Source organism: Cryptotermes secundus, unplaced genomic scaffold (genome assembly GCF_002891405.2).
Source record: "Cryptotermes secundus unplaced genomic scaffold, Csec_1.0 scaffold330, whole genome shotgun sequence".
NCBI classification, from domain to species: Eukaryota; Metazoa; Arthropoda; class Insecta; order Blattodea; family Kalotermitidae; genus Cryptotermes; species Cryptotermes secundus.
In genome coordinates, this window is record NW_019734317.1 from 1,084,423 (window position 1) to 1,107,836 (window position 23,414).

Consider the following 23,414-nt stretch of genomic DNA (forward strand, 5'->3'; position numbering starts at 1 on the left):
GATGTCAAAGAATGCAATGAGCATCACTTTGTCTTTGGATCTGATGAGGCGTGATTTTTTTGGACGGGGAAATGACGCTGTGTGCCACTCCGATGACTGCATCTTCGTCTCCGGGTCGCAGGCGAACACCAATGACTCATCACCAGTGTTGATATCTTTGAGAAATGTTGGGTCCTGCGTACTTTTGTCAAACAGATCGCCAGGGACCATCATGTGACATTCCATCTGATCCGTGGTCAGCTGCCTCAGAACAAACTTCGCACTGATGCGTCTCATCTTCAAATCATCAGACAAAATGGCATGATTGGATCTGTGTGAGATACCAACTTCTTGCTCCAACTCTGCGATGGTCATTCTTCGATCATATCAAATCACTTGTCGCACTTTTCCAACAATTTCTTCGGTTCTGGATGTCGAAGGTCTTCCGCTGCGTAGGTCATCCTCTAACGTCTCCTGCCCATTTTTAAAGTGGGAAAACCAGTCGTAAACTGCGGATTTCTTTAGTGCAGTATCACCGTAAACTTACTGCAGGGCTGAGTGCGTCTCTGAAGCAGATTTTCCCAATTTGCACATGAACTTGTTCACACGCTGTTCCAACTGCAACATTGCGCTGAATGACCAACACTCACATCTAATTAAAACGGTACAGTAACGACACTGCACACTGAAACCTGTTCAGATCTGTGGCGCCTGCGAGCAGACATGCTGAGCTCCCCATCACAACTGTGTGTATGCTATCTTATTGCTTGTTCTCCGTCTGTAGGGGAATTCCGGGAACTTTTTGACTGCCCTACGTATATTTAACTGAAGTGACTGTAGGCCAAGGCACCCTGCAAGAACAATTCTAAATTCAAAAATTACTAAACGACTTTCAATTATTTGGATTGGTTGAACATTCATTCTCCAGCTGTGTTCTAAAGATGTTCACATACCATTAAACTGAAAGGATAATAGGCCATCTTTACTTTCTCATACCCAACTACAGATACAGATTGCTTCAATCGCAATACATATTATCGCTTCTCCTATTTGTTGTTTACAACAAAGATAAATTCAAATTAAATTCTGATGTCTATAACATGAATACTAGACAAAAATATAACTTCCACCTACCCTCATCAACTTTATCAGTATATCAAAAAGGAGTCTACTTTACTGGCATAAAAGTGTTCAACAATCTGCCACAAAGTATTAAAAACTTGGGCAATGATACTAAAAAGTTTAAATCAGAGTTAAAGAATTATCTACATGCTCATTCCTTCTACTCTTTAGATGAATACTTCAATGTAAATAGAGAATGATGTAAAATTAAGTTATATTAATTTTTAAGCTAAAATTGCCTGTACTTATGTATGTAACATTTTGACTTGTTCTGTATCCAAAGGTACTAACCTGCTTAGGATTTATAGAATGTAAATAAATTCAATTCAATTCAATTCAATACAGTATATACTAAGCATGCATATCAAATTCTTATGATGAAATCAAGAAAAAAATTCCCAATTCTGATTTGAATGTTCACCTTTGAGTCTCAAACTTCAAGAAGTTTCTGATAACTATTTTTCTTTGCACGCCAATGTCTGATGTCAAAAGAGATCAGTATCATACTTACCTGAATGGAAGATGAGCTTTACCCACTCTTTTAACAATTATAAAACTACCAGTCATCGTGAATTGGAGAGCTAAATACAAATATATATTACACATCTTTAATTTGTTTACATCAAAGTACATTTTATCAAGCTATGATAGGAGAACACGAGAAAGCAAGAGAGACAGAAGTATGTTTCTGGGTAAAAGCCTTGAAATGTCATGGGGTTGCCCAAAGTACCACCCAAGATAAGAAACAGAGGCTGTAACTCACTGCTTTATATTACAACATTCTGTGCTAACACAAGTCTCCCTCATCAAAAGAATGGCACTTCATGTCAAGAAAAAGATGCTACTGCAGACGGAATAATGTGACAAAGAGAATCAGGTACACAGTTATAGCTTGTACTTTAAATACGCAGCACAAACAAAGATCCACGAAGCAGCAAGAAGATATAGTGTGGTGGAAACAACAAAAACAGGAACTCATGTCAATTCTATGCAGATATTATTTGTAGGGATTCAAAGACAGACTGGAATATGTTTAAGTCCAGCACAGGCTGGTGTGTACAAATGACATAGGGGGAACAGGCTTGCTTTACAGCAAAGAACTTCATTTTGCAAGATGGAGTTGACAGGTGGGAGGAAACTACAAGTAACAGAGAAGAATGGGAATCTGTTATCAGGAAACTAAATTCTTAGAGGGCCACAGAACCAAGGATTAATGAAGTACCCAGATAACAGGATTCTAGGACCAATACAGAAGGAAAAAATTTTGTTAATGCTTAATATTTAATACCTGTCATCAGATATCTTTCATTTTATTTCTCACTAGTATTCACAAAGAGTAGAGAAAGAAAGGACACAGACAACATAGGATGTATTAAGATAGTACAGAGAAGAACAGAAGTTCTGAAATATGATAATCCAACTGGTGGAAAAGTCACTGGCTAATCATACCGATGATAAGCATATAAATACAAACAAATCCTATATTGCAATCCACACAGCTCCTGAAAAAGAATAATTCAGTAGGACAGAAATCACTAATCCTATTGACATAATACATGATCAGGAAGTTTGTTTTTAAATATAAATTTATACATAGGTCATACTTTTTGGGTTGTGGAGGCTGATGTGGTTGTGGTAACAGTTGATCTGCCAGGTGTGGTAGTGAGAGTTATTTTCACTGGATTCACTCCCATGGGAAATGCTACTGTTCTTGATGGTGGCTGCTGCTGTATGGAAATATTGGGAACCTGTAAATACAGAAGAAACTTTCATTCTCAAAATGATTCTGAGAAGAAATGCGTAACTAAATATAGCATACTTTTAGAACATTGGGTTTCTATACTGATAATCTTTTTGCTCCTGTTGAACCTGAAAACTGCCAAAGAAATACATCAGTTATCCTCTATTTTATATACTCACATATAACAGTCAGAAAAGAGAAACACAAGTACCATGTATACGCCAAGTGACTCTGAAGATCTCCCATGTAGAAATACAAGCTCTTCAACATGTTCCCCCACCAGGTTTTCTCGCCTAAGTGAAATTGCATTGCCAGCACTGTTAATCAGTCTTTCACCTACCAGTTGGGTTGCTGGTATACATAAATAATGTTGTGAAAGTGGAGTCAATTGAGCAAAGTATATTTTACTCTCCTGCCACCAAGTGAACAGGTTCCTTTTGCAAGAAACAGCACACTCCTTGAAATATCTTTTTTTAACTCTTTACTCACTGATTTCTTTTCTGAAAGATGTTTCCCATTTAATTTCTTCAGTCTCTGTATTCTGTATTTCTGGTTCAATATCAAGTTAGCCATCCATGAAGTTACAGTTCCCATGGCATAAGACATTTATTTCAAGCCCCATCAGCAATACTGCTTTGAATCTGGGATCTATAATCATAGCATTTATGCCTTCCTTAACATTTTCACACAGAGGTAAATGAGAATTTACTGTTTTTGCACAGAATATGCAAATAAAATCCAATCTTATCCTCTGAATTATTACTGTTATGACTTTAGAACAGATTCAGTTCAACGGAGAGGTATTTTAGATGACAAGCTAGATATATTTTCATAGCACAATTGTAATGTAGCCACTTCAGGTCTTAACACTTGAACTGCTCCACATGGCAGCCTCCTTTCACTTGTGATAAAGCCGTTCACTGCAGATGATCTTAAATCTGCAATGCTACCAATGCTACAAGTCAATGTTCAGGTACAGGTATTTCCAGCTGATGCTTAAGGTTTTTAGCCTGACACAAGCCACAGTGTTGTGCTGGTGAGGCTAACTATTGTACACCCTTTTGCAAGATCATCAATGTCATATTCTTTCTTGGCATCACTTACTGCAAGCTGAAGTATATGGACAAAAAACAGTGATACCAACAGATTCTCTGCAATGCTGCTTTCAATTTTCTGGCCTTGTCCATTACTACACACACACATTGGAATAGACTCAGTGGGCAGTTATCAGTCTTTCATCACTGTGTAGTATTTTCACACATAGCAAGTGCAGTATGGACACCTGGAAACTATGAGATTTCAAGTAAATGGTTTTTGAAACAACATTCACTGGTCTCATAGTGATATGTTAAGGAAATGTAATTCTGATGGCCCCTCCATGCTTACATATTAGTGGTGAATGACAGACTTCAAGCCTGGTATCTGTATGTGGAAAGCCTGTGCAATAGTACAGCCTAGTACTAGCCACAAAATAACACTAAACATATCAAAAACATCTTTTTGTGATCATTACATGCATTATATCATAGCAGAGCTCTGTCTCCTATCTGCTTCAAGTTGGTTTCTTCCTTGGCTTATTCTTCAAAACCCAAAGATGGAAGTGGCATGTTGCTCTGAAATGTTGGTTGACTTTCAACAGACAACATAGCATTATATCCCCGAAGACAGAAGTCTTCATAACCACCAATATGAGAACTTCAAATCTTACATACTGTAAGGACCTCTGAAGAAAAACTTTAAAAAATGTAACGTCCCATTAATGAAAACAGATTATGGCAAATCAGACTGAATTCTGAATTACATACGTATGTCATGTCAGATATAACTGGAGCAGTGAAAGCAGTGGACAGGACATCTCTCAAAAGAAATTAAATTCACTCCAGCAGAAAAGTGATCTGTTCCAAACTAATATGATACTTGGAGAGAATAAAGAGACAGTGCTAGGTAACTATACAATTTTAAAACAAGACCTATGAATTTTTGGAATCCACTGATGGAAGAAAAAGAGCACTAGACAGGAAGCAATGGAGGATCATCACTGACTAGATCAAGGCCAGCACTGGGCTGTAATACCATTACAGATAAAGTCCCTGACACCATGTCTCATTTGTACTAATATAGCCAAAGTGCATACAATATTACTTTGACTATAAGACACCCTCAAATTTAAAACACATCTAATTTCTAAATGTGGGTATTAGGAACAAAATTAGAAAGGTACATATTTCTTGAATTTAAGACACACCTCAATTTTTCAATGGGAAAAGTGTAAAATGAGCATTTTAAATTTGAAGTAATACAGCACAGTTGTACAGTCATGCCAGGAAGTCATAAGCATCTACCATCACTGTGAAGTATGTCGGAACATCTACTACTCTCTGCCACCAACAGCTGGACCACTCCCATGATGAAGAGATGGATGGTAAACTGGTGTGCCATCTTTGCTCACCTGGTGTCTCTCTTACATCCCCAATCCACTGAGACATCTGATGAAAGAAGGGACTTCTACAGAATTCCAAGTGTACTGCAGTACCGACAATATTTTACTTCAGCTTTCATTCTTATTACTGCTCCGAGTCCCCATCAAGCTCACTTTTATTGCAAATGAGACTGTTTGTTCAGAATCTCACTCCAAAATTTGCACAGCTTATTTTGGAGTGTGACTGAGTAAAACAGCTTTTTAGTCCCCAAAACTGTCATCTTATGGCAATAAGATAAATATTTTTGGTCAGAGTAACGCAACTTACCACATTTGCCAGCTAGAGTAACAAGCCTATGAAGGTCATTGTGTGATCAAAACTTTCTACTGTGGTTATCCCCCTCCAAAAGTACATACGTGCAAGAAATTTATTTATATTTTGGTTTTCCATCCAGTCCAGATGCCATTTACAGCTGACAAAACCTTAAATGAGTGCAAATACCTGATTAACAGCAAGACCACACGAACAGGGCATGACTGAACTCTCAGGCTTTCAGTCCGTGAATCACATTCTTATGGTGAATATAACACAGTAGGAAGAATAATGGAAGTTTGCACAGAGCAGTGCATAAAATTATAGTGTCAAAGCTGTTATAGGCTGGTTTGAAAAAAAAAAAAGTAAAACTGTCACTCTTAGTAGGCTGTCCTACATGTATACAGTCACAAGAGTATGACATACAGCTGACAAAGGTTAACACAAAATCTTTGTGAATCCTCATCCTTTATTATCAATATAAAATTCCACACTGTTAAAGGCATTACCTCAAAAGTTCTTGTAGTCACTATACTGATATTTTTAAACTTTACAAATACACAGGGCTTCTAACCTCACAGTACAATAACCTAAAATGGCCTATGAGCTATGATAATGAAACTTGGAAAATATGATTTAGAAAATGCAGTTGATGAAGAAAGCCTTAATGAAAGTTAAATATCTTAGAAAGTATATACTTCAAATAAAAATTCATCCAAGGAAAATTTTAAATTATAGTCTGGCTGCCATGAACATAGTACAAATGGGACAGTTATAATATGCATGGTATCACAGAATCTCCAGTATGATATATGTATCTCACAAATGTTATTTCACCTGAAAATTTCTTTTATTTGCATTACTTTAGAAGGTGGAAGAGTGGGGGATGGAAGCTGTCCAACTCCAGGTCCTTCAACAGATAATGATCGACGCCTCTTCCTAGATTTCTCATCTTCTTCTTCCTTCTTCAGCTGAATGGATGACACCATATTAGAGGCTACAGGACTCACAGATCTCTGAGGAGTTTTGGTTGCCTCAGGCACACTGGGTTCACACGCAGGAGTCTCATCAATGGGTACTGCTAGACAAAAACCACAAAACACTTCACAAAACTTGTTCCTGCAACAACAGTCCTACTTTAATGGACACAGTCCAAACAATGAATTACTTGTGTGACTAATGTAATGACACATGATCATATACAGTGGACTCTGCTTAAAAAGAAACCATTTGAAATGGTTTTGTGCCTAAAAGGTTAAAATCATTGGGTGTCAAAAGTAATAAAAAGAGCAATGTATTTATAGCCCATTTAAAACATTTCCCACTTAAAAGGATATTCACCCAAGAAGAGCAATTTTAAAGACACAAATCAACTATTTCACCCATTTCGTAAGTTTTTGTCAGATTATATTCTGTATACACTATAAGGAATGAGAAACAAAGTGTAAGTTCACAAAAATCAAACCCATTGCAGCATTCATTAGTGCTTGGAGAGCAGCAGAAGTTGGGCAGAATTAATGGTGACTTTCTGACCTCCTCCATCTGCCTAGCTGATTGGCATGGTCTTTGTGCGCATGGTGAACACATGGGTTGAATTTTGGGGTTGCATGAAAGTAAACTGACCTCGTATATTATATATAGCTGTATGAATGACCACAAAAACAAACAAAAAATGTGAAGTGTAATCAGTTTCTGAGAAACAAGACAGCATTAAGGAGGAACAACTGAGCATACCATCATCAATGCTAAATAACCTTATGGTGACAAGAAAGACATACTTCAACAATGTGTAACTACTCAGCCAGGCACAAAAGAACTAAAAACTTCTAAATATGAGAGGCCTGAATCAGTGCTCCAACAGTGCCTTAGGCAGAAATGGGCATGCTATATACCTATTCAATGTCTAATGCTCAGAAAAAACTGAATTCATACCTTTGACTGGATGGCTTAATTGATTCAGAAAATGTGCATGGCTTAGGTACATAAGAGTGAGCAAGAAATCCTTAAGTGTAATTATGAGGAAGCAGATGCCTGAAAGAGGGGAGGGAATGTTTCTATTTTTTCTGAGTGAACAGATGAGTGTGGGTTATTTTTCAGAATACTCCCACATAAAACACACTTTTAAAAATGAAAGTTGTCATGGAGGCAAAAGGAGTAAAGACAGAATTACTGTGTTTTATGTGCAAATATTGATGGACATAAAAAGATGCCATTACTGGTAGTCCGTACAACAGAGCATGCATATCTTGTGTGCTGTTCATGGAGTTCCTAATATGTTTAGAAAGGAGAACAGCCAAAAAAACAGAAAATGCTGTTGTTCTCAGACTAAAGAGTACTACCACTTACTTAGTGGCATTCCTGACATGCCAGAATTATTAGTCAGAAACCTCTTTGAGCTGGAAAATTTTACTTCAAATTTGCTTGAATGATGAGGAAAAAAATGAAGCTAAATATGTTCTTCAAGTATGGTTCAGAACAGACTACTTGAATGTAACCATGACAGCAGGAACATGCAGTGTATATTTGAAATCCTGTGTACTTAGTGTGCTTTTAGACATTTATTCAGTGTAAAAACATAATGCACATTCCATTACTTTCCTGCAAGGGACATAATTAATTCTGCAAACATTTTGAAGTCTACCATTTTAAGATGTTTTCCTGCTTAAGAAGTCCAGACTTCTTGGTCCTTTACAGAACTTCTTAAAAAGGATGTGTACAATGATTTATTTTCTTATAATTTCAAATGTAATCAGGATGCTTAAAATTAAAGAGAGAAAGAAAAATAATGGTATAATTAAACTATCTCCAACTGAGCAGAATCCATCTAAACAAGCTGATAATCACTTAGCTGGTCAAAAAATTCCTTGTATTTTATCAGACCCAAGATTCATTACCAGTCTGCCATCGAAGACTGCTCTGAGCCAGCTGAATCCAGCCCACACCCTCAGAATGTGTTCTTTTAGGATTCATTTTAATGCCTAGTCTCTGAAGGTGTCTCTTCCCTTCAGGTTTTCTTACAGTAAAATGAAACAGTGTTTTAGTAAGCATAATACAAATGATGTATGAGAACTGACAAGTTGCCCTGAATTACAGCGCGCCATATCCTGCTCACAAAAATGGATTTAGGGATGTGTTTTATTAATTACAAAAAGTGTGGAAAAGATTTTTTTGTAACGAGAATTTTAACAGTATTGTGGCATGCAGACCTAGGGGGCATGCGTCTAGGGGTTGTCTGCAGGGGGGCGTGCTCTCACCTCTGCTGTGGAGCCTGGTCGTTGATGAACTCCTGTGGGGACTTAATGATGATGGGTATTATACAGGAGGATATGCTGATGACATAGCAATCCTCATAAACGGAAAAATTCCTTTCAACAGTATCAGAGCATCTTCAAACAGCTCTGTACACGGTCCAACGATGGTGTGAAAGAACAAGACTTTCCATCAATCCTAATAAGATGGTAATTATACCGTTTACCAGGAAGAGAAATATAAAGGGCCTTAAGGAAGCGACCCTCTTCAATAAGATGATCTAGCTTTCCAGCGATGTCAAGTACCTTGGTCTAGTATCAGGCAAGGGACTGATATGGAAAAAGCAGCTGGACAAGGTCATCAATAAACCCTATAAGGCTTTTTGGACATGCAGAAGCATGTTTGGTAAAACTTGGAGACTGAAGCTGCACGCTGTGCATTGGATATACACTGCGGTCGTAAGACCCATAATTACATACGGCGCCACAGTATGGTGGCCCAGAGTTAAACTTAAGACAAGCAAGACAGTACTTAGCAAATTGCAAAGGTTGGCTTGCTTAGGTATCACAGGAGNCGACCCTCTTCAATAAGATGATCTAGCTTTCCAGCGATGTCAAGTACCTTGGTCTAGTATCAGGCAAGGGACTGATATGGAAAAAGCAGCTGGACAAGGTCATCAATAAACCCTATAAGGCTTTTTGGACATGCAGAAGCATGTTTGGTAAAACTTGGAGACTGAAGCTGCACGCTGTGCATTGGATATACACTGCGGTCGTAAGACCCATAATTACATACGGCGCCACAGTATGGTGGCCCAGAGTTAAACTTAAGACAAGCAAGACAGTACTTAGCAAATTGCAAAGGTTGGCTTGCTTAGGTATCACAGGAGCATTTCGAACATCTCCAACAGCTGCACTGGAGATACTCCTTGGACTCCCCCCACTGCATGTACAGTTGGATGCAGAGGCCAGGGCAGGAATTTACCGTCTCCAGTGCAGTGAACAATGGAAACCTAGATCCGATGGTTTCAACCATGCATACATGACTCAGGACATGAAAAAAGAACCAATATTACAAATGGGGTCTCACAAAATGATACTGAGACATGTATATGAAAAACCCTTCAGAGTCAGATTTCCTGACAGGAGTGAATGGGAAGATGGGTTTCGGCCCGACACAAAAGGGGGACTGATCTGGTATACAGATGGTTCCAAGATAAATAAGGGCACTGGAGCTGGTGTGTTCTGCTATGGCACAAGGTGGAAACATAGTTTCAGCCTCAGGAAGTACATGACAGTATTCCAGGCAGAAGTATATGCCTTTAAGGCATGTATTATAGAGAATGTAGATAGGAACTACATCTACATTCTATCTGACAGCCAAGCTGCACTTAAAGCGCTTGACAAACACCAGATCAACTCAAAGTTGGTCTGGGATTGCCACCAAACTCTCATGGAACTAGCCAAACATAACAGGGTACAACTGATATGGGTGCCAGGGCATGAGGGTATTGCTGGAAATGAAATAGCAGACCAATTGGCCAAGACTGGAGCTGAACATCCATTCATAGGACCTGAACCAGTCTGTGGCATCTCTACAGGAGTTGCCAGAAAGGCAATCAGGGACTGGACAAACATGAATCACATGAAATACTGGGGGTCCTTGACTGGACTCAGGCAAGCAAAGAGACTCATACAAGGACCCTCTACTAAAAGAATGAAGGAACTGTTGAAGTTAAACAGGAACCAGCTACGATGGGTGGTAGGACCACTTACAGGATACTGTCACCTTAAAGGACACCTCTTCAAACTGGGATTAAGTGATAGTCCCACTTGCGAGAGGTGTCAAGAAGAAAATGAAACAGCCACACATATCCCGTGCGAATGTGAGGCCTTAGCTTATTTAAGATTGCGTCACTTGGGTCAATATTTTATGGAACCAGGTGACTATTTCAATGTCCCCACGTACAAAATCCTACGCTTCATTTGAAGTGCAGGATTGTTGAGGGAATAATCAAAAGGGGAGGCACAATAGATCACTGTGGTCGAGGTGCAAGGGCCAAGAAGGCCCACCTCTTATACATTCATTCATTCATTCATTCATAGTGAAAAAGTCATAATTACTTGTAGTCACAGATCTATAAGAGTTCTATAAATCAAATTACCAATCTGAACCGTGTCTATAGTCACTCCATCATGTTGACAGTATTATGTAACACAATCAGCTACAGTATTCAAAATAACATATTTACTAAATTGACAGGGGCATGCGGTAGTGTAGTTGGTTGAGGCACTATGCTACAGGGCGGAAGGGCGTGGGTTCAAGTCCCGATGAGGTCACTGGATTTTTTCAATTGACCTAATCCTTCCAGCAGCATTATGGCCTTGGGGTCAACTCAGCCTCTAACAGAAATGAGTATGAGGAATTAATTAAATAATTTTCCTGGGGAGTAAAGCGTGGCCGGCGCGTAAGACTGACAACCTTACCACCATCTTTGAGCCGATTGTCTAGATAATGTGGGACCCTCAACGTCTCACAACCCTATGGGCCTTCACGGCCTGTTACAGGGATAGCTTTACTTTTTTTTTCTTAATAAACTGACACATGGTCATGCATCACAACTGTATACGTTATCTAGCAACAAAGCTAATAGGCTTAAAGCCATTTCCTTAAGTGAAAACAGAAAGAAGTGAGTACATGATTCATTACAGTTGCCACTATTACTACAATGAGACAGCACTGTTAACATGCACATCTATGTCCATCCACACAAACAGTGTTAGTGTTTACATTTTGAAATTATTTCTTTTCTGTTGCAAATGTTCAATGTTTTTAAAGGAAAAAATGTTTAAGTTCAATCAAAAATAAAAGTCTTTCTAATTCACTATCTCTTCTCATATTTAGCCCTTGTACAAACATACAGTGAAAAAATACTGGGTTCACATTATTCCCATGAGAAGGGTGACCAGCCTCTGTCTACAAAGAGTTAAGAGATGTGATCAAAAAAGAAAAAGACTGAGGAGCATAGATGTACGAATATATTCAGGCAAAAAGAAACCTGTAACTTAAACTTACGATTCTTCTTCACTGTATTTGCTGGAGGTGGGAGCCTAGCATTTTCAGCTGCAGCAATATTGGCAACATTGTTGGCTAATGCTGTAAAGGCTGTCTGAGGAACTAATCTCGGCATCAATGGGATTAACCTGCGTCCCTCAATTGCCCAGTCAGTTGACGTATTTGGACCAGCAATACTACAAAAATGGAGTAACATGCACTCAATAAGAAACATAAAAGAATATATATTTATTTACTCCATGCCATAATAATACCTGGAAAGTTAATTCTTGTTACAATAAAACTGCTGGCAGCTGGATGCTGTAATGCTTATCATATGTACACCTGGTGAGGGTTAATGTGCACTTAGTGTTGTCTATGAACATACAGCCATTGGACTATAATCTGGCAACAGCAGGTTGCATAATGCAATCATTGTACACTAAACCATACCCTCATATCATGAGAGTTTCAATAGTGCATGGGTCAGCAACCATTCAGGCCACAATAAAAGACATACTATATTAGCCTGAATACAAGGCAATTTTTTTTTCATACATAGTAAAACTTGTATAAAACAGAACACATGGGACTGGATTTCTTCTGTTGCAACCAGGTTGCATTTTATGGAGGTACATAAAGTTACAGTTTTTAATGACTAAAATACCTAATATATTGCTTCATTTTTTGTACAAAACTGCCATTGTTTTAAACCATATTATATACACTGTTTACTGTTTCCAGTAGTGCAATAAAGTTTTGTGAGGTGCTCCAATATGCTCCTCACTCAAGTGACAGAATGTTTGAGAGTAAATAAAATGAAAGCCACATAAATCAGTATAAATGTTTCCAGTCATGTAATAACCAAAACATGTAACTAATTTCAGCCTTTAATATGGACCCCATTACATTTCACACACATTCTTCAGCATCTGTCTCAAAGCCATTCCTACACACTGCCTTCATCTGACAAGAGTGAAAAGATTTCTGTATTTTGTTATGTGATACCATGTAGTTTGGTTGATACATACCAACACTTTAGAGGAATGTGCTGTCTCTGCTTTCATGGTAGAAGATACTTCTTTTCATTTCTTCTACTCAGAAGATGGAGGCAGCAAGGTGTTTGTACCTATCTACCAAATTATTACATGGTGTCACATTTCAGATGACAGCAAACTTCACAATCACTGCCATGAGAATATCAAGACTCACAAGAGTAAAAAGGCATACAACAGAACACATGTATTTTCCAAATGCATTTCTCTATAGCACTGACATTAATTTCTTTGAGATACTAATGGATTTTTTCATATGCTTTGTCTTGGTCATCCTGTGCTGAACAACTGGGGCACATATGAAAATTAAATTACTGTAATAGAGAGCAATATATATCTCTACCTTACATACAGATGATCAGGAATAAAACGCTATTTTATTTTCCTTCTAGATGATACAAATGTACTGCTAACGAAACTAATCAAAAACAAACATATACATTACTTTCCTTTGCAGTTCATTAATGACTTCCTTCTCACATAACAATGAAGCAATTTTTTGAGGGTGATGGTCTTATAACTCGGAGAGCACATAAAGATATGGCAAGAATTATCTTTATTTCATGTTCTGAATTTTTTGCTGCACATTTTTGGCAGAAAAGAGTACTAATCACTAATGAGAAGCAACATGCAAATCTAGTGTTAGCACAGTTAATCTAGTGCAGATCATTGCATTATTTCTATCCGGTATCTCACTACCACTTCAGATAGAAGAACAGATAAGCCTTTTGTTTCTTAACTTGGAAATTACTTGTACATAGGTTGTACCGAGTCATGAGCAACTTCTTTTTGCATGCAACCTGGGAACAGCAGATGAAAGAGAGTATAGTGGTAGGTGGAAACCGCTGTGTTAACCTCGAGTGTCTTGTGACGTCAATAGCTTGCATCACGTGACCAGTATCACTCCTAACAAAATGGCCGACGATATGTTGTTTCTCCAGCGTGCTGTCATCGAATTTCTTGTGAAAGAGGAAATCTATGCTGCAGAAATTCACCAGACTTTAGCGTGCTTATGGAAGTGTGTGCATGGGTGCGAGCAGTGTTCGAAGATGGGTCAAACATTTTAAAGATGGGAACACCAGCATCCAAGATGAGCCTCGGAGCAGTCGTCCTCGAACAGCCTCAACTGAATGCAACAAGGAAAGAGTGGATGAGATCATTCAAGTTGACAGGCGTGTGACTGTGGACACAATAGTCCAAAAACTTGGAATAGGGCAAGTGCAGTACAGGAGATGATCGAAAGCTTGGGCTATAGGAAAGTTTGTGCTTGTTGGGTCCCACGGTTATTGACCAAAGACCACAAAGGTCAGGGAAAAGCCATCACCTCAGAACTGCTGCAGAGATATCGACATGAAGGTGATGATTTTTGGCTCTGTATTGTGACAGATGACGAAAGCTGGTTTCACAATTTTGAGCCTGAAACGAAACAGCAGAGTATGGAATGGCACCATTTGCATTCTCCATCAAAAAAGAAGGCAAAGACAGTGCCATCAGCTGTGAAGGTGATGGGCACAGTCTTCTGGGATGCAGAGGGTTTCATTCTGGTCGAATTCCTGAGAACCTGGGGAAACCATCAATGCTGCTCATTATGTCCAGACGCTGCACAAGCTCCATTGTGCATTGCACGATAAACATCCGGGATGAAACATCATCATCATCATCCTGCATGACAACGCTCGCCCCCACGCCACTGGCCTCACATTGGAAGCAATTGCAAAGATGGGGTGGGAAGTTCTTCCACACCCCTCCTATAGCCCTGATCTGGCACCCTCCAACTACCATCTTTTCGGATTTGTGAAAGATCAGCTGCATGGACAACGTTTTGAGACAAGGGAGGTAATTCAGAAAGCAGTGCATCAGTGTCTTTGGATGCCTAGAACGGAATTTTACAGAAGGGGAATTTTCGAACTCCCAGAACGCTGGAAGAAATGTGTACAAAGAAGTGGTGATTATGTGGAAAAATAAAGAAAGGTCTGTAGATTGAGGTGGTGTATTTGGTTTGTCAATAATAAAGCATGTTACTCTACAAAAAATTGTTGCTCATGACTTTCAGTATGACCCTCGTACTTACTCATGGAACTGAGCCCTCCTTGAGGAGCAGCCAATTCTGCAGCTACTCAAGAAGTTCCCAGCATTTTATGGAACCTGAAGGTTCATTACCATGTTCACAAAAGCCCTTCACTGGTCCCTATTCTGAGCCAGACCAATCCAATCCATACCATACCATTCCATCCTATCTCTCTAAGATTCATTTTAACATTGTCCACCCACCTACACCTTGGTCTTCCCAGTGGTCTCTTTCCTTCTGGCTTTCCCACCAATATCCTATATGCAATCCTCATCCCCCCCATTCATGGTATATGTCATGCCCACCTCATCCACCTTGACTTGCGATCATTCCTATTGTACTTGGAGTACAGGTTATGGAGCTCCTCATCATGCAGTTTTCGCCAACCTCCTGTCACATTTATTTTCTTTGGTCCAAATCTTAACTGGGAAATTACATACAAATATTGCCACACAACTCCCTCTCCCAGTCAGTTTCTAGATTGTTTGCAGACTGTCCAGCCTGCATTGCTGGTGAGATGTTTCCAGAATTACTTTGCATGGTTAAATGTGTTGTGGAGCTTAAAAGTTGCATAGCTAATTTGAGTACCAGCTTGGAAGCACAGTACAGTGTGGAGAAACAGTGTGTACCATGAGACAAGAAGTTAGTTCAGTACCAGCAGCAACAAGATGCTGTGCAGTGGCATGCAGTGAAATAGTGTTGAACTAGGCAAGCTGACACCAAGTGGCTACTGAAAATATCTGCTCCAAAATATGATAAATGAATGTATAAGGGGTGGACCTTCTAGGCCCTTGCACTGTGACCACAGTGATCTATTGTGCCTTAAAATATGATAAATGTTACAATGTAAATACTTCTTACTTCTTCTTCTTTTTCTTCTTCAGAACATAAGTATTAAAGATGACAACAGAACAAATCTACTGCTAAAAGGTACAATTATTTCACTGCATATTGTTTCCATACATCAAACTTAAGAATATTTTGGACATAATTTTGGATATTAATGATACCTGTATTTTATATTATGTACCAATTTTTTTATGAGCCATTTGCTAGAAAAATGAGGAAGTGTGATTTGAACCTTATATAAATTGGAGAGTGGCCCAAGGACTTTACAGAAGTTACAATGATTGCCTTAAAGAAAAAGACAAAAGCTACAAAATGCAGCGACCATCGCACAATAAGCCTTATTGCACATACAGCAAAGATACTTAAAAGAAGAATTGAAAGGAAAATAGACGATATACTTGGAGAAGAGCAGTTCAGATTTAGAAGAGGAAAAGGAATCAGGGATGCAATTGGGATGATGAGAATTATAGCGGAACGAACTTTGGAGATAGATGAAGAACTGTGTGTTTGCTTCATAGACTGGCAGAAGGCATTTGACCGGGTAAACTGGACCAAATTAATGCAGATCCTGAAAGAAACAGGTATCGATTGGCATGAAAGAAGATTGATTAGCAAATTGTACATGGATCAGAAAGTTAGAGTACGACTGGACACGGGGGAGACAGGAAGTGTGCAGATTGGAAGAGGAGTTCGACAAGGATGCTGTTTATCACCAATTCTGTTCAACTTGTACAGCGAATGCCTTACCAAGGAAGCTCTGGATGGGCTCGGTGACTTCAAAGTAGGAGGGCAAATTATTCAAACTGTGAAATATGCAGATGACCTTGTGTTAATGGCTAAGGAAGAAACTGTGCTACAGGGCATGATTGATAGACTAATTGAAATTGGAAGGTGCTATGGCATGGAAATGAATGTGGAGAAAACAAAAGTAATGAAAATTTCGAGACAACCAACCCCAGTCACAATAAAGATAGACCAAAAACAACTGGAGAATGTGAAATGTTTTAAATATTTGGGTATTTGTTAAAAGACGATGGAAGGTTTACTAGTGAAATTAAATCCAGGATTGTCATGGCAAAAGCTGCATTTAGCAAGAAGAAGAATCTTTTTACCAGCAAACTGGACTTAAATTTGAGGAAGAAACTAGTGAAATGATACATTTGGAGCACAGTCTGTATGGGGCTGAATCATGGACGCTTAGGGCAGTAGATCAGAAACATCTGGAAAGTTTCGAAATGTGGTGTTGGAGAAGAATGGAGAAGATCAGTTGGACCGATTATGTGAGAAATGAAGAAGTGTTAATTAGAGTCAGTGAGCAGAGGAATATCCTACATGAAATAAGAAAACGGAAGGCTAATTGGATTGGTCATGTTTTACGCAGAAACTGCCTTCTAAAAGAAGCTATCGAAGGAAAGATAGATGGGCGGATAGAAGTGACAAGAAGACGAGGAAGAAGACGTAAGAAGATGCTGGATGACCTTGGGGACAGAAGAGGATACTGTCATTTGAAGGAGAATGCTCTAGATCGCAATAAGTGGAGGAATTGTTTTGGAAGAGACTGTGGACCTGTCGTCTGACAGATTACTGATGATGATGATGATGATATGGTAGGGCTTGACTCATTTTGCAGAAACATGTGTCAAAATTATAGTCACCTGACAATTTCTGGTATGGACCTCAGCCTCCAATGCAAAATTTCACTGAAAACTGCTCAGGAGTTTGAGATCAAACAATCACATGGACAGACATGACCTCACCTTCAAATGCTCATTTTCTACACTCTGTGCAAAGACTACACAAAAGGTAATGCCACCTAAATGTGTCTTTCTGAGTGACTGGAACAGGAGGAAACTGATCAGTGCTAAGAGTGAGGAATATGAAGGGTTACTCTCATGGATTATCATAAACAGGCACCTGTCTGCACACTACAGAGAGTTAATACAGCCAAATTAATGCAAAATAGTTTAACATAATCAGATTTACTTACTGTTCAGCAATAGTGGCTAATTTTTCATCATTTACAGCTCTTCGTACCTCAGCTCTATGCCTCTCCATTGATATATTGAGGGTAGAGGCAAGGTCTTGGAGAAGTTTACGCTTCTCCTTGCTGAGTTCTCCCTGTGCTCGCAATGCAGACACCAAACTGCTATATGCTTCTAACTCTGGGAAAAAAAAGGGAGGGGGGCAAAATAAAATAACTTGTGTATGTATCCTCCTATTAACTCTTTGACTGGCGCGGGCGTGTTTTAACGCCCGGACGATGCCAGCCGTTCCCTGGCGTTGGCGTGTTTTAACGCTTTGACAATCTCTTCCCTTCTTTGCTCTCTTGGCACTCATCAACCAAAGACATATATATGATAGTTTTTGTGCATGTTTGTAAAGAACCCTTGTAAACTTTGTGGAGGTCTATATTACTGTCAGAACCCTCTGAGAAGGTAAAGGTCAGAAAATATTTCACATTCATTCAGTTTCACCATGGCTTCTTGCAGCAAGTGTCTTCGTGTTCCTACAGACCAGCTGGAAAATGTTGTGAACGAGATTTGTTCTGATGATGATAGTGGCGATGAAATAATGATTCCTGAATTGGATGAAGTTGATAGTGACAATAATACAGTGATAGACAATGATCCACAAGACAGTAATCATGAACATTTACCTACCACGAGTGCGGTGCCTGACACGCCCATCTCATGAACGTACGGAGACATTGTACCCCCAATATTTTCATTTGCTAATAGTTTCGGGATCAAAATTGATATAACACATAAAATGCATCCCTTTTCATGGATTAAAATTTTTTCTGGATGACGACTTGGTAAATCACATCACAACTGAAACCAATCGCTATGCTCACCAGCACTTCAACACACATGAGTCAGCTCCTCACTCTCAAAAACACAATTACAATTACGACAGTCGTATGTCACATCAGATGAAATCTGGATATACTTAGGAATTGTGTTCATGACAGGAATCGACAAACGCCCTGAAATTGAAGAATATTTGTCCACTAGGCCCCTATTTCACACCCATGGTATGGACAAAACATGTCTTTGCGGTTGAATAGTTTCATTCTATTCAAAAAGAACACAACAAACGAAAAATACAAGAAGAGAAATTACAGATTCAAAGATTTTATATTGGACTGTGTAGAAAAATGACTGAACCAAACAAACAGGGTGGAGAGGGAGAAGAGTCAAGGAATGAAGTGGATGACGAATCTATTGCGTCAGACTCGAGTGCAGTCACGCCTCCGCCCTCGACCTTGAAAAGACCACCAGTGAAAGAGCCAGTAAATCGTCTAGAGGGTGGCTTGAAAATTCACAAAATGGTCCATGTTCCTCCCAGTAACAAGAAGAATGGTGCCCTGAGAAAGTGTCGCGTGAGTGCTAAGCACAAGATTAGAAAAGAAACAAGTATCATGTGTGCAGGCTGTGGTGTGGCTCTCTGCAAACTTTCATGTTTCAATGTTTATCACACGAAGAAAAACTAATAAAGAGGTATGGAAAGGCATTTATTGCATAAAATATTGTATTTTAATTAGTTCCTGAAAATTTCGTTTTTAAAAACCAATTTTTGTTGAAGTTGTTTAGGAAAAAGTAACTACATGCATTTTAGCGACATAAGGTTTAAAGGGCCTGCCAGGACAGGGGTGGGATTTAAATACCCTTCGCGCCAGTCAAAGAGTTAATAATAAAAGGGAAAGAAAATCGGTGGTGGAAAATTTCAAGGTATTGTACGGGCTGAGGAAAACCATGAAAACCTTCAGTCAGGATAGTTGACCTATGGGCCAAGATTTGAATCTGGTACTTCCAGAACATATCAGTAAAATGTAATGTATTGGCGGAAGAATGTTTGTGTCTAATTGAATTTGATGAGACAGAACAACACAACAAACAGTGACTTAGAGATAACAGTTTATAGATTTATTTTCACTGTATTGTTTGATATGATGCAACACATTAATGAAGCTGACATATAAACTCACTTTGAATTTGCTATACCGATATGCATATACTTATAAGATGACAGTCTGAGCAGTCATATTTTGAACTGCAAACAGTCATAAGTGTTAAATGTGGTATTCTAGTCCATCCAGTGATTTCTAAAATACAAGATATTCCTCTAAGGTGAATGTCTGTGGGGTGTTATCAAAAGGACAGAGGCAATAGGTGTATTTCCTTTCACATAAAAAAATTAACAGTGATGTGTATTTGAACATCCTAGTATCATGTTCCAGTGAGATGGCACATCCCTGTATTTCAGTAACTGTCCAGTTTCTGAATAAGTGGGTGGACAATGGACTGATTTATTGGCCTCCAAATTCACCCACTCTCAGGTCATTAGACTTGTCTTCTTGTGGTTATGTGAAAGTCAAACTGCATCCCTAAAAAGTGACTTTAAACAGTTATCTCTTTTGCTCTCACCTATCAGGAGTTGATCGTTTACTGTTGCTTTGCACACACCACCATATCTGACCACAGTCAGGTGGTCACATACCATGACAAAACAAAACATTTCCCATTCAAAACAACTTTGTGCACGTAGCCTTTTCCTCTGTCACTACATGGTGTACATACATACTACATTTTGTACATTCAACACATGCAGATCCTTTGTTACAAATTTCTTTGCCTTGATATGAAACAAGCTGCAAGTGTACTGCAAAAATGGCTCAGCTGGTAGGTAAGTCAACAGCTCAGTTTCTGGGAATGAAAGTGTTAAAGTGGAGAATACATATATATAAATAAAACACAGCCTCAAAATATTTGTAAATTATAGAGATCCAATTATTTCTTAACATTCACCTTCATGGAGATACCTACCCAAGCGTCGGAGGATGCGTTTGCATTCATCTCTTGTCATATCAAGTAGCATGGGCCACATTGTTGCTGCCGAAAGCAAAATATACTTCAGTTCTTATTACAGGGTTAACAACTATAAACGAACAACATGGTTACACATCATAAATAACAGCACCAATACAGACAGACTTTATGAGTTCAGAGAATTGGTGAATACTACAAACTGTTGATTTATGGAATCAGATTAATCAGCAATCACTACAGAATGTGAAGAAACTGATACACACACTAGTCAAATGTCTTTCATCAAAAATTAGTAATATCATTAACAACATTAATGAGCTTCACACAAATATATAAAAAAAAAATATTACAGATCACAATCACTCACAGAAAAAAAATCCATCATGCAATACAGCTGATAGATGCAAGTCATCAAAGTAATGTCCAAAAATTCTGCTTTACAGAAGCTATATATATAATGTACTATTAATATTATGTATTAATGTATAAATATACAATAATTTTAATGCAACTTACAGGTAACTGATTCTCAGAGAAATGTTTTATTAATTTGAATGCCAGATTTGAAAAATGCTGCAATAAAATGTGCAAATTAAAGTACAAGTTCTCTTAATTTCAGCTAAGCTAAAATGATAACTCTGGGCAATGAAAGTAGTAATGTGGCATGAAGAAACTACTTTGGAACATAATGTGATATAAATGAAGGATGGATGGATGAAAAAAAGAAAATACATTAAACTACTGACAGCAAATTTGGTTTTAACATTATCATATTATTCTATTCATATCTCTATGCTCTTTATTTATTAATGGTCTCTGTTTTCAGAAGTCAAGGCTACATTCTGTTGGAGACTTTACAGAATTAAAATGATATCTATTATTTGTGCTGTGTTATAATTCATCAGTTTTATGCATTATCTGTTACATGAAACAAAATCTAATCTTGCATTAGCACAATAAGAAGGTATTTTTAACTACATGGTTAGGTAAAGTATCCGTCAACACAATGAGGAAAATAGTATCACAATTAAAACCATTATCTCATAGACTGAATTTTATTGTTTACCGCTACATGTTTTGGTCCTCATGGGACCATCATCAGTCAGTGTATATAATAAATACGATAAAGTTAACTGAAATCTCAATATGGATCCATATTGTGGTGCAACACATCCCAATTATAAAAACTGTAAAAGCTGTAAAAAAAACTGTGCACTGTGTTATGATGACAATTACAATACAGAAAAATATTAGAAGTATTACAGTATACAAAAAATTGTATTTAAAATATTAGTGGAGGTAATTAAACGTTACTGTATATTAACCTTTAAGGTTTGAAGTGCCCCGATCGGGCCAGTGATGAATAAGGTTGTTGTGGCCAAAGTACCCCGTTTTGGCCGGTCTGGCATTTAAACTCCGCTAGTGGAAGCGCACGAGTACACAGCTAGTAGAAGAGCATGCACAGTCCTAAATATTTATTTTTAAATGTAGTAATTACCAGACAGACTTGAGTAAAACCATAATCGAGGAATTAAAATGATACCTAAGTGAACAACAGCAAAAAAGAACTTGATGTAGAGTAATGCCCAAACTCATCCAAGAGCCAAGACTTTTATTGCAGATTCTGAAGATTAATGTTTTAAAAATATATAGTAAAATTTGATGTACACACCTTTTTTGTTGTTATCTGCTTGATGTATATATAGGCTGAAATGAAACTATAGTATTCAATTTCACATTGAACGCACAGATAACAGATCACACTCTGTATCTTAGCCATGAGGCAACTGTTTGTCCACGACCCTAGAAAGGGTAATAATCTCTTGCAGCTATAACGGAAGGTCTTAACACTGAAGAAGGGACCCCTCTAGCTTTCTCTTGAATAGCCATTCTTTCATTGTTCTGTCCTTTAGTCAAAAATCTGAAGAGTGTAAGCAGTGCTAGCAGAAGACCAAATGATTTTATCGCTTCCATCTGTTTTATGACACCAGGGACTGCTAAAATTTGTCAGGTGTTACAAACAGAAATGAATTTATAATGCAGAACAATTCTGTGAAGAACTGGGAAACCATTTTTGCAGTATGTATCAAACAAAACAAAAAAACAACTGAAAATAGCATATAACTCTTTGTATAAAGATTTTCAAATCTTCCGTTATAATATGAGACACTGCTACTCTGTCCAAAAAGTATCTGACCTTGGGCCAGGGAAAAAAGTTCTGTATCTGGGTAGTTACAATACCTAATCGCCTTCAAAGTAGGCCCCTTGTGACTCCACACACACTTAGCCCAGCGATCCTTCCATTGCTGGAAGCAATTCTGGAAGGCTTCTTTTGGAATGGCGTGCAGCTGCGCCGTCACGTTCTGTATGATGTCCTTGAGTCTGTCAAAACGGCAGCCTTTTAGCGGTGTCTTCAATCTCGGGGACAGCCAGTAATCACAAGGAGCCATGTCAGGAGAGTAGGGAGCTTGGCGAACCTGCGGAATGCCGTGCTTGGCCAGGAAACCCTGGATCAGGTGTGATGAATGAGCTGGGGCATTGTCATGATGCAGCTGCCAGTTTTGTGCGTCCCACAGCTCCAGTCTCTTGAGCCAAACTGCATCACGAAGATGGTGGAGGACTTCTTGGTAGTACTCCTTATTGACAGTCTGGCCTAGTGGTGCATACTCATGATGCACAACACCCCGGTAATCGAAGAAAACAGTCAGGATCACCTTCAAATTACTCCAAACCTGT

General features: G+C 38.5%; 2 protein-coding genes across 7 annotated transcripts in view; both read right to left on the reverse strand.

Moving 5' to 3' along the window:
* Positions 1–448, reverse strand: part of LOC117282638 — a 2,954-nt gene extending 2,506 nt beyond the window's left edge. Inside the window, exon 1 of the mRNA XM_033753104.1 lies at positions 4–448. Within this exon, the coding sequence (XP_033608995.1) occupies positions 4–354 (351 nt within the window). The 5' untranslated portion in view covers positions 355–448. The remainder of the gene's footprint in view (positions 1–3) is intronic.
* Positions 1–23,414, reverse strand: part of LOC111868574 (BRCA2-interacting transcriptional repressor EMSY) — a 71,974-nt gene that overhangs the window by 44,887 nt on the left and 3,673 nt on the right. For 5 of the 6 annotated variants that reach the window (XR_002843526.2, XM_023859342.2, XM_023859344.2 and 2 more), the window contains exons 2-6: positions 20,676–20,741; positions 17,837–18,011; positions 11,899–12,074; positions 6,438–6,655; positions 2,706–2,849 (exon numbers count right to left, since the gene is read on the reverse strand). Coding sequence is in view for 5 of the 6 variants with exons in the window: in XM_023859344.2 (XP_023715112.1) it covers positions 2,706–2,849; positions 6,438–6,655; positions 11,899–12,074; positions 17,837–18,011; positions 20,676–20,741 (779 nt within the window). In the remaining variant the exon portion in view is untranslated. The remainder of the gene's footprint in view (positions 1–2,705; positions 2,850–6,437; positions 6,656–11,898; positions 12,075–17,836; positions 18,012–20,675; positions 20,742–23,414) is intronic. The other variant, XM_023859341.2, reaches the window with a different exon arrangement.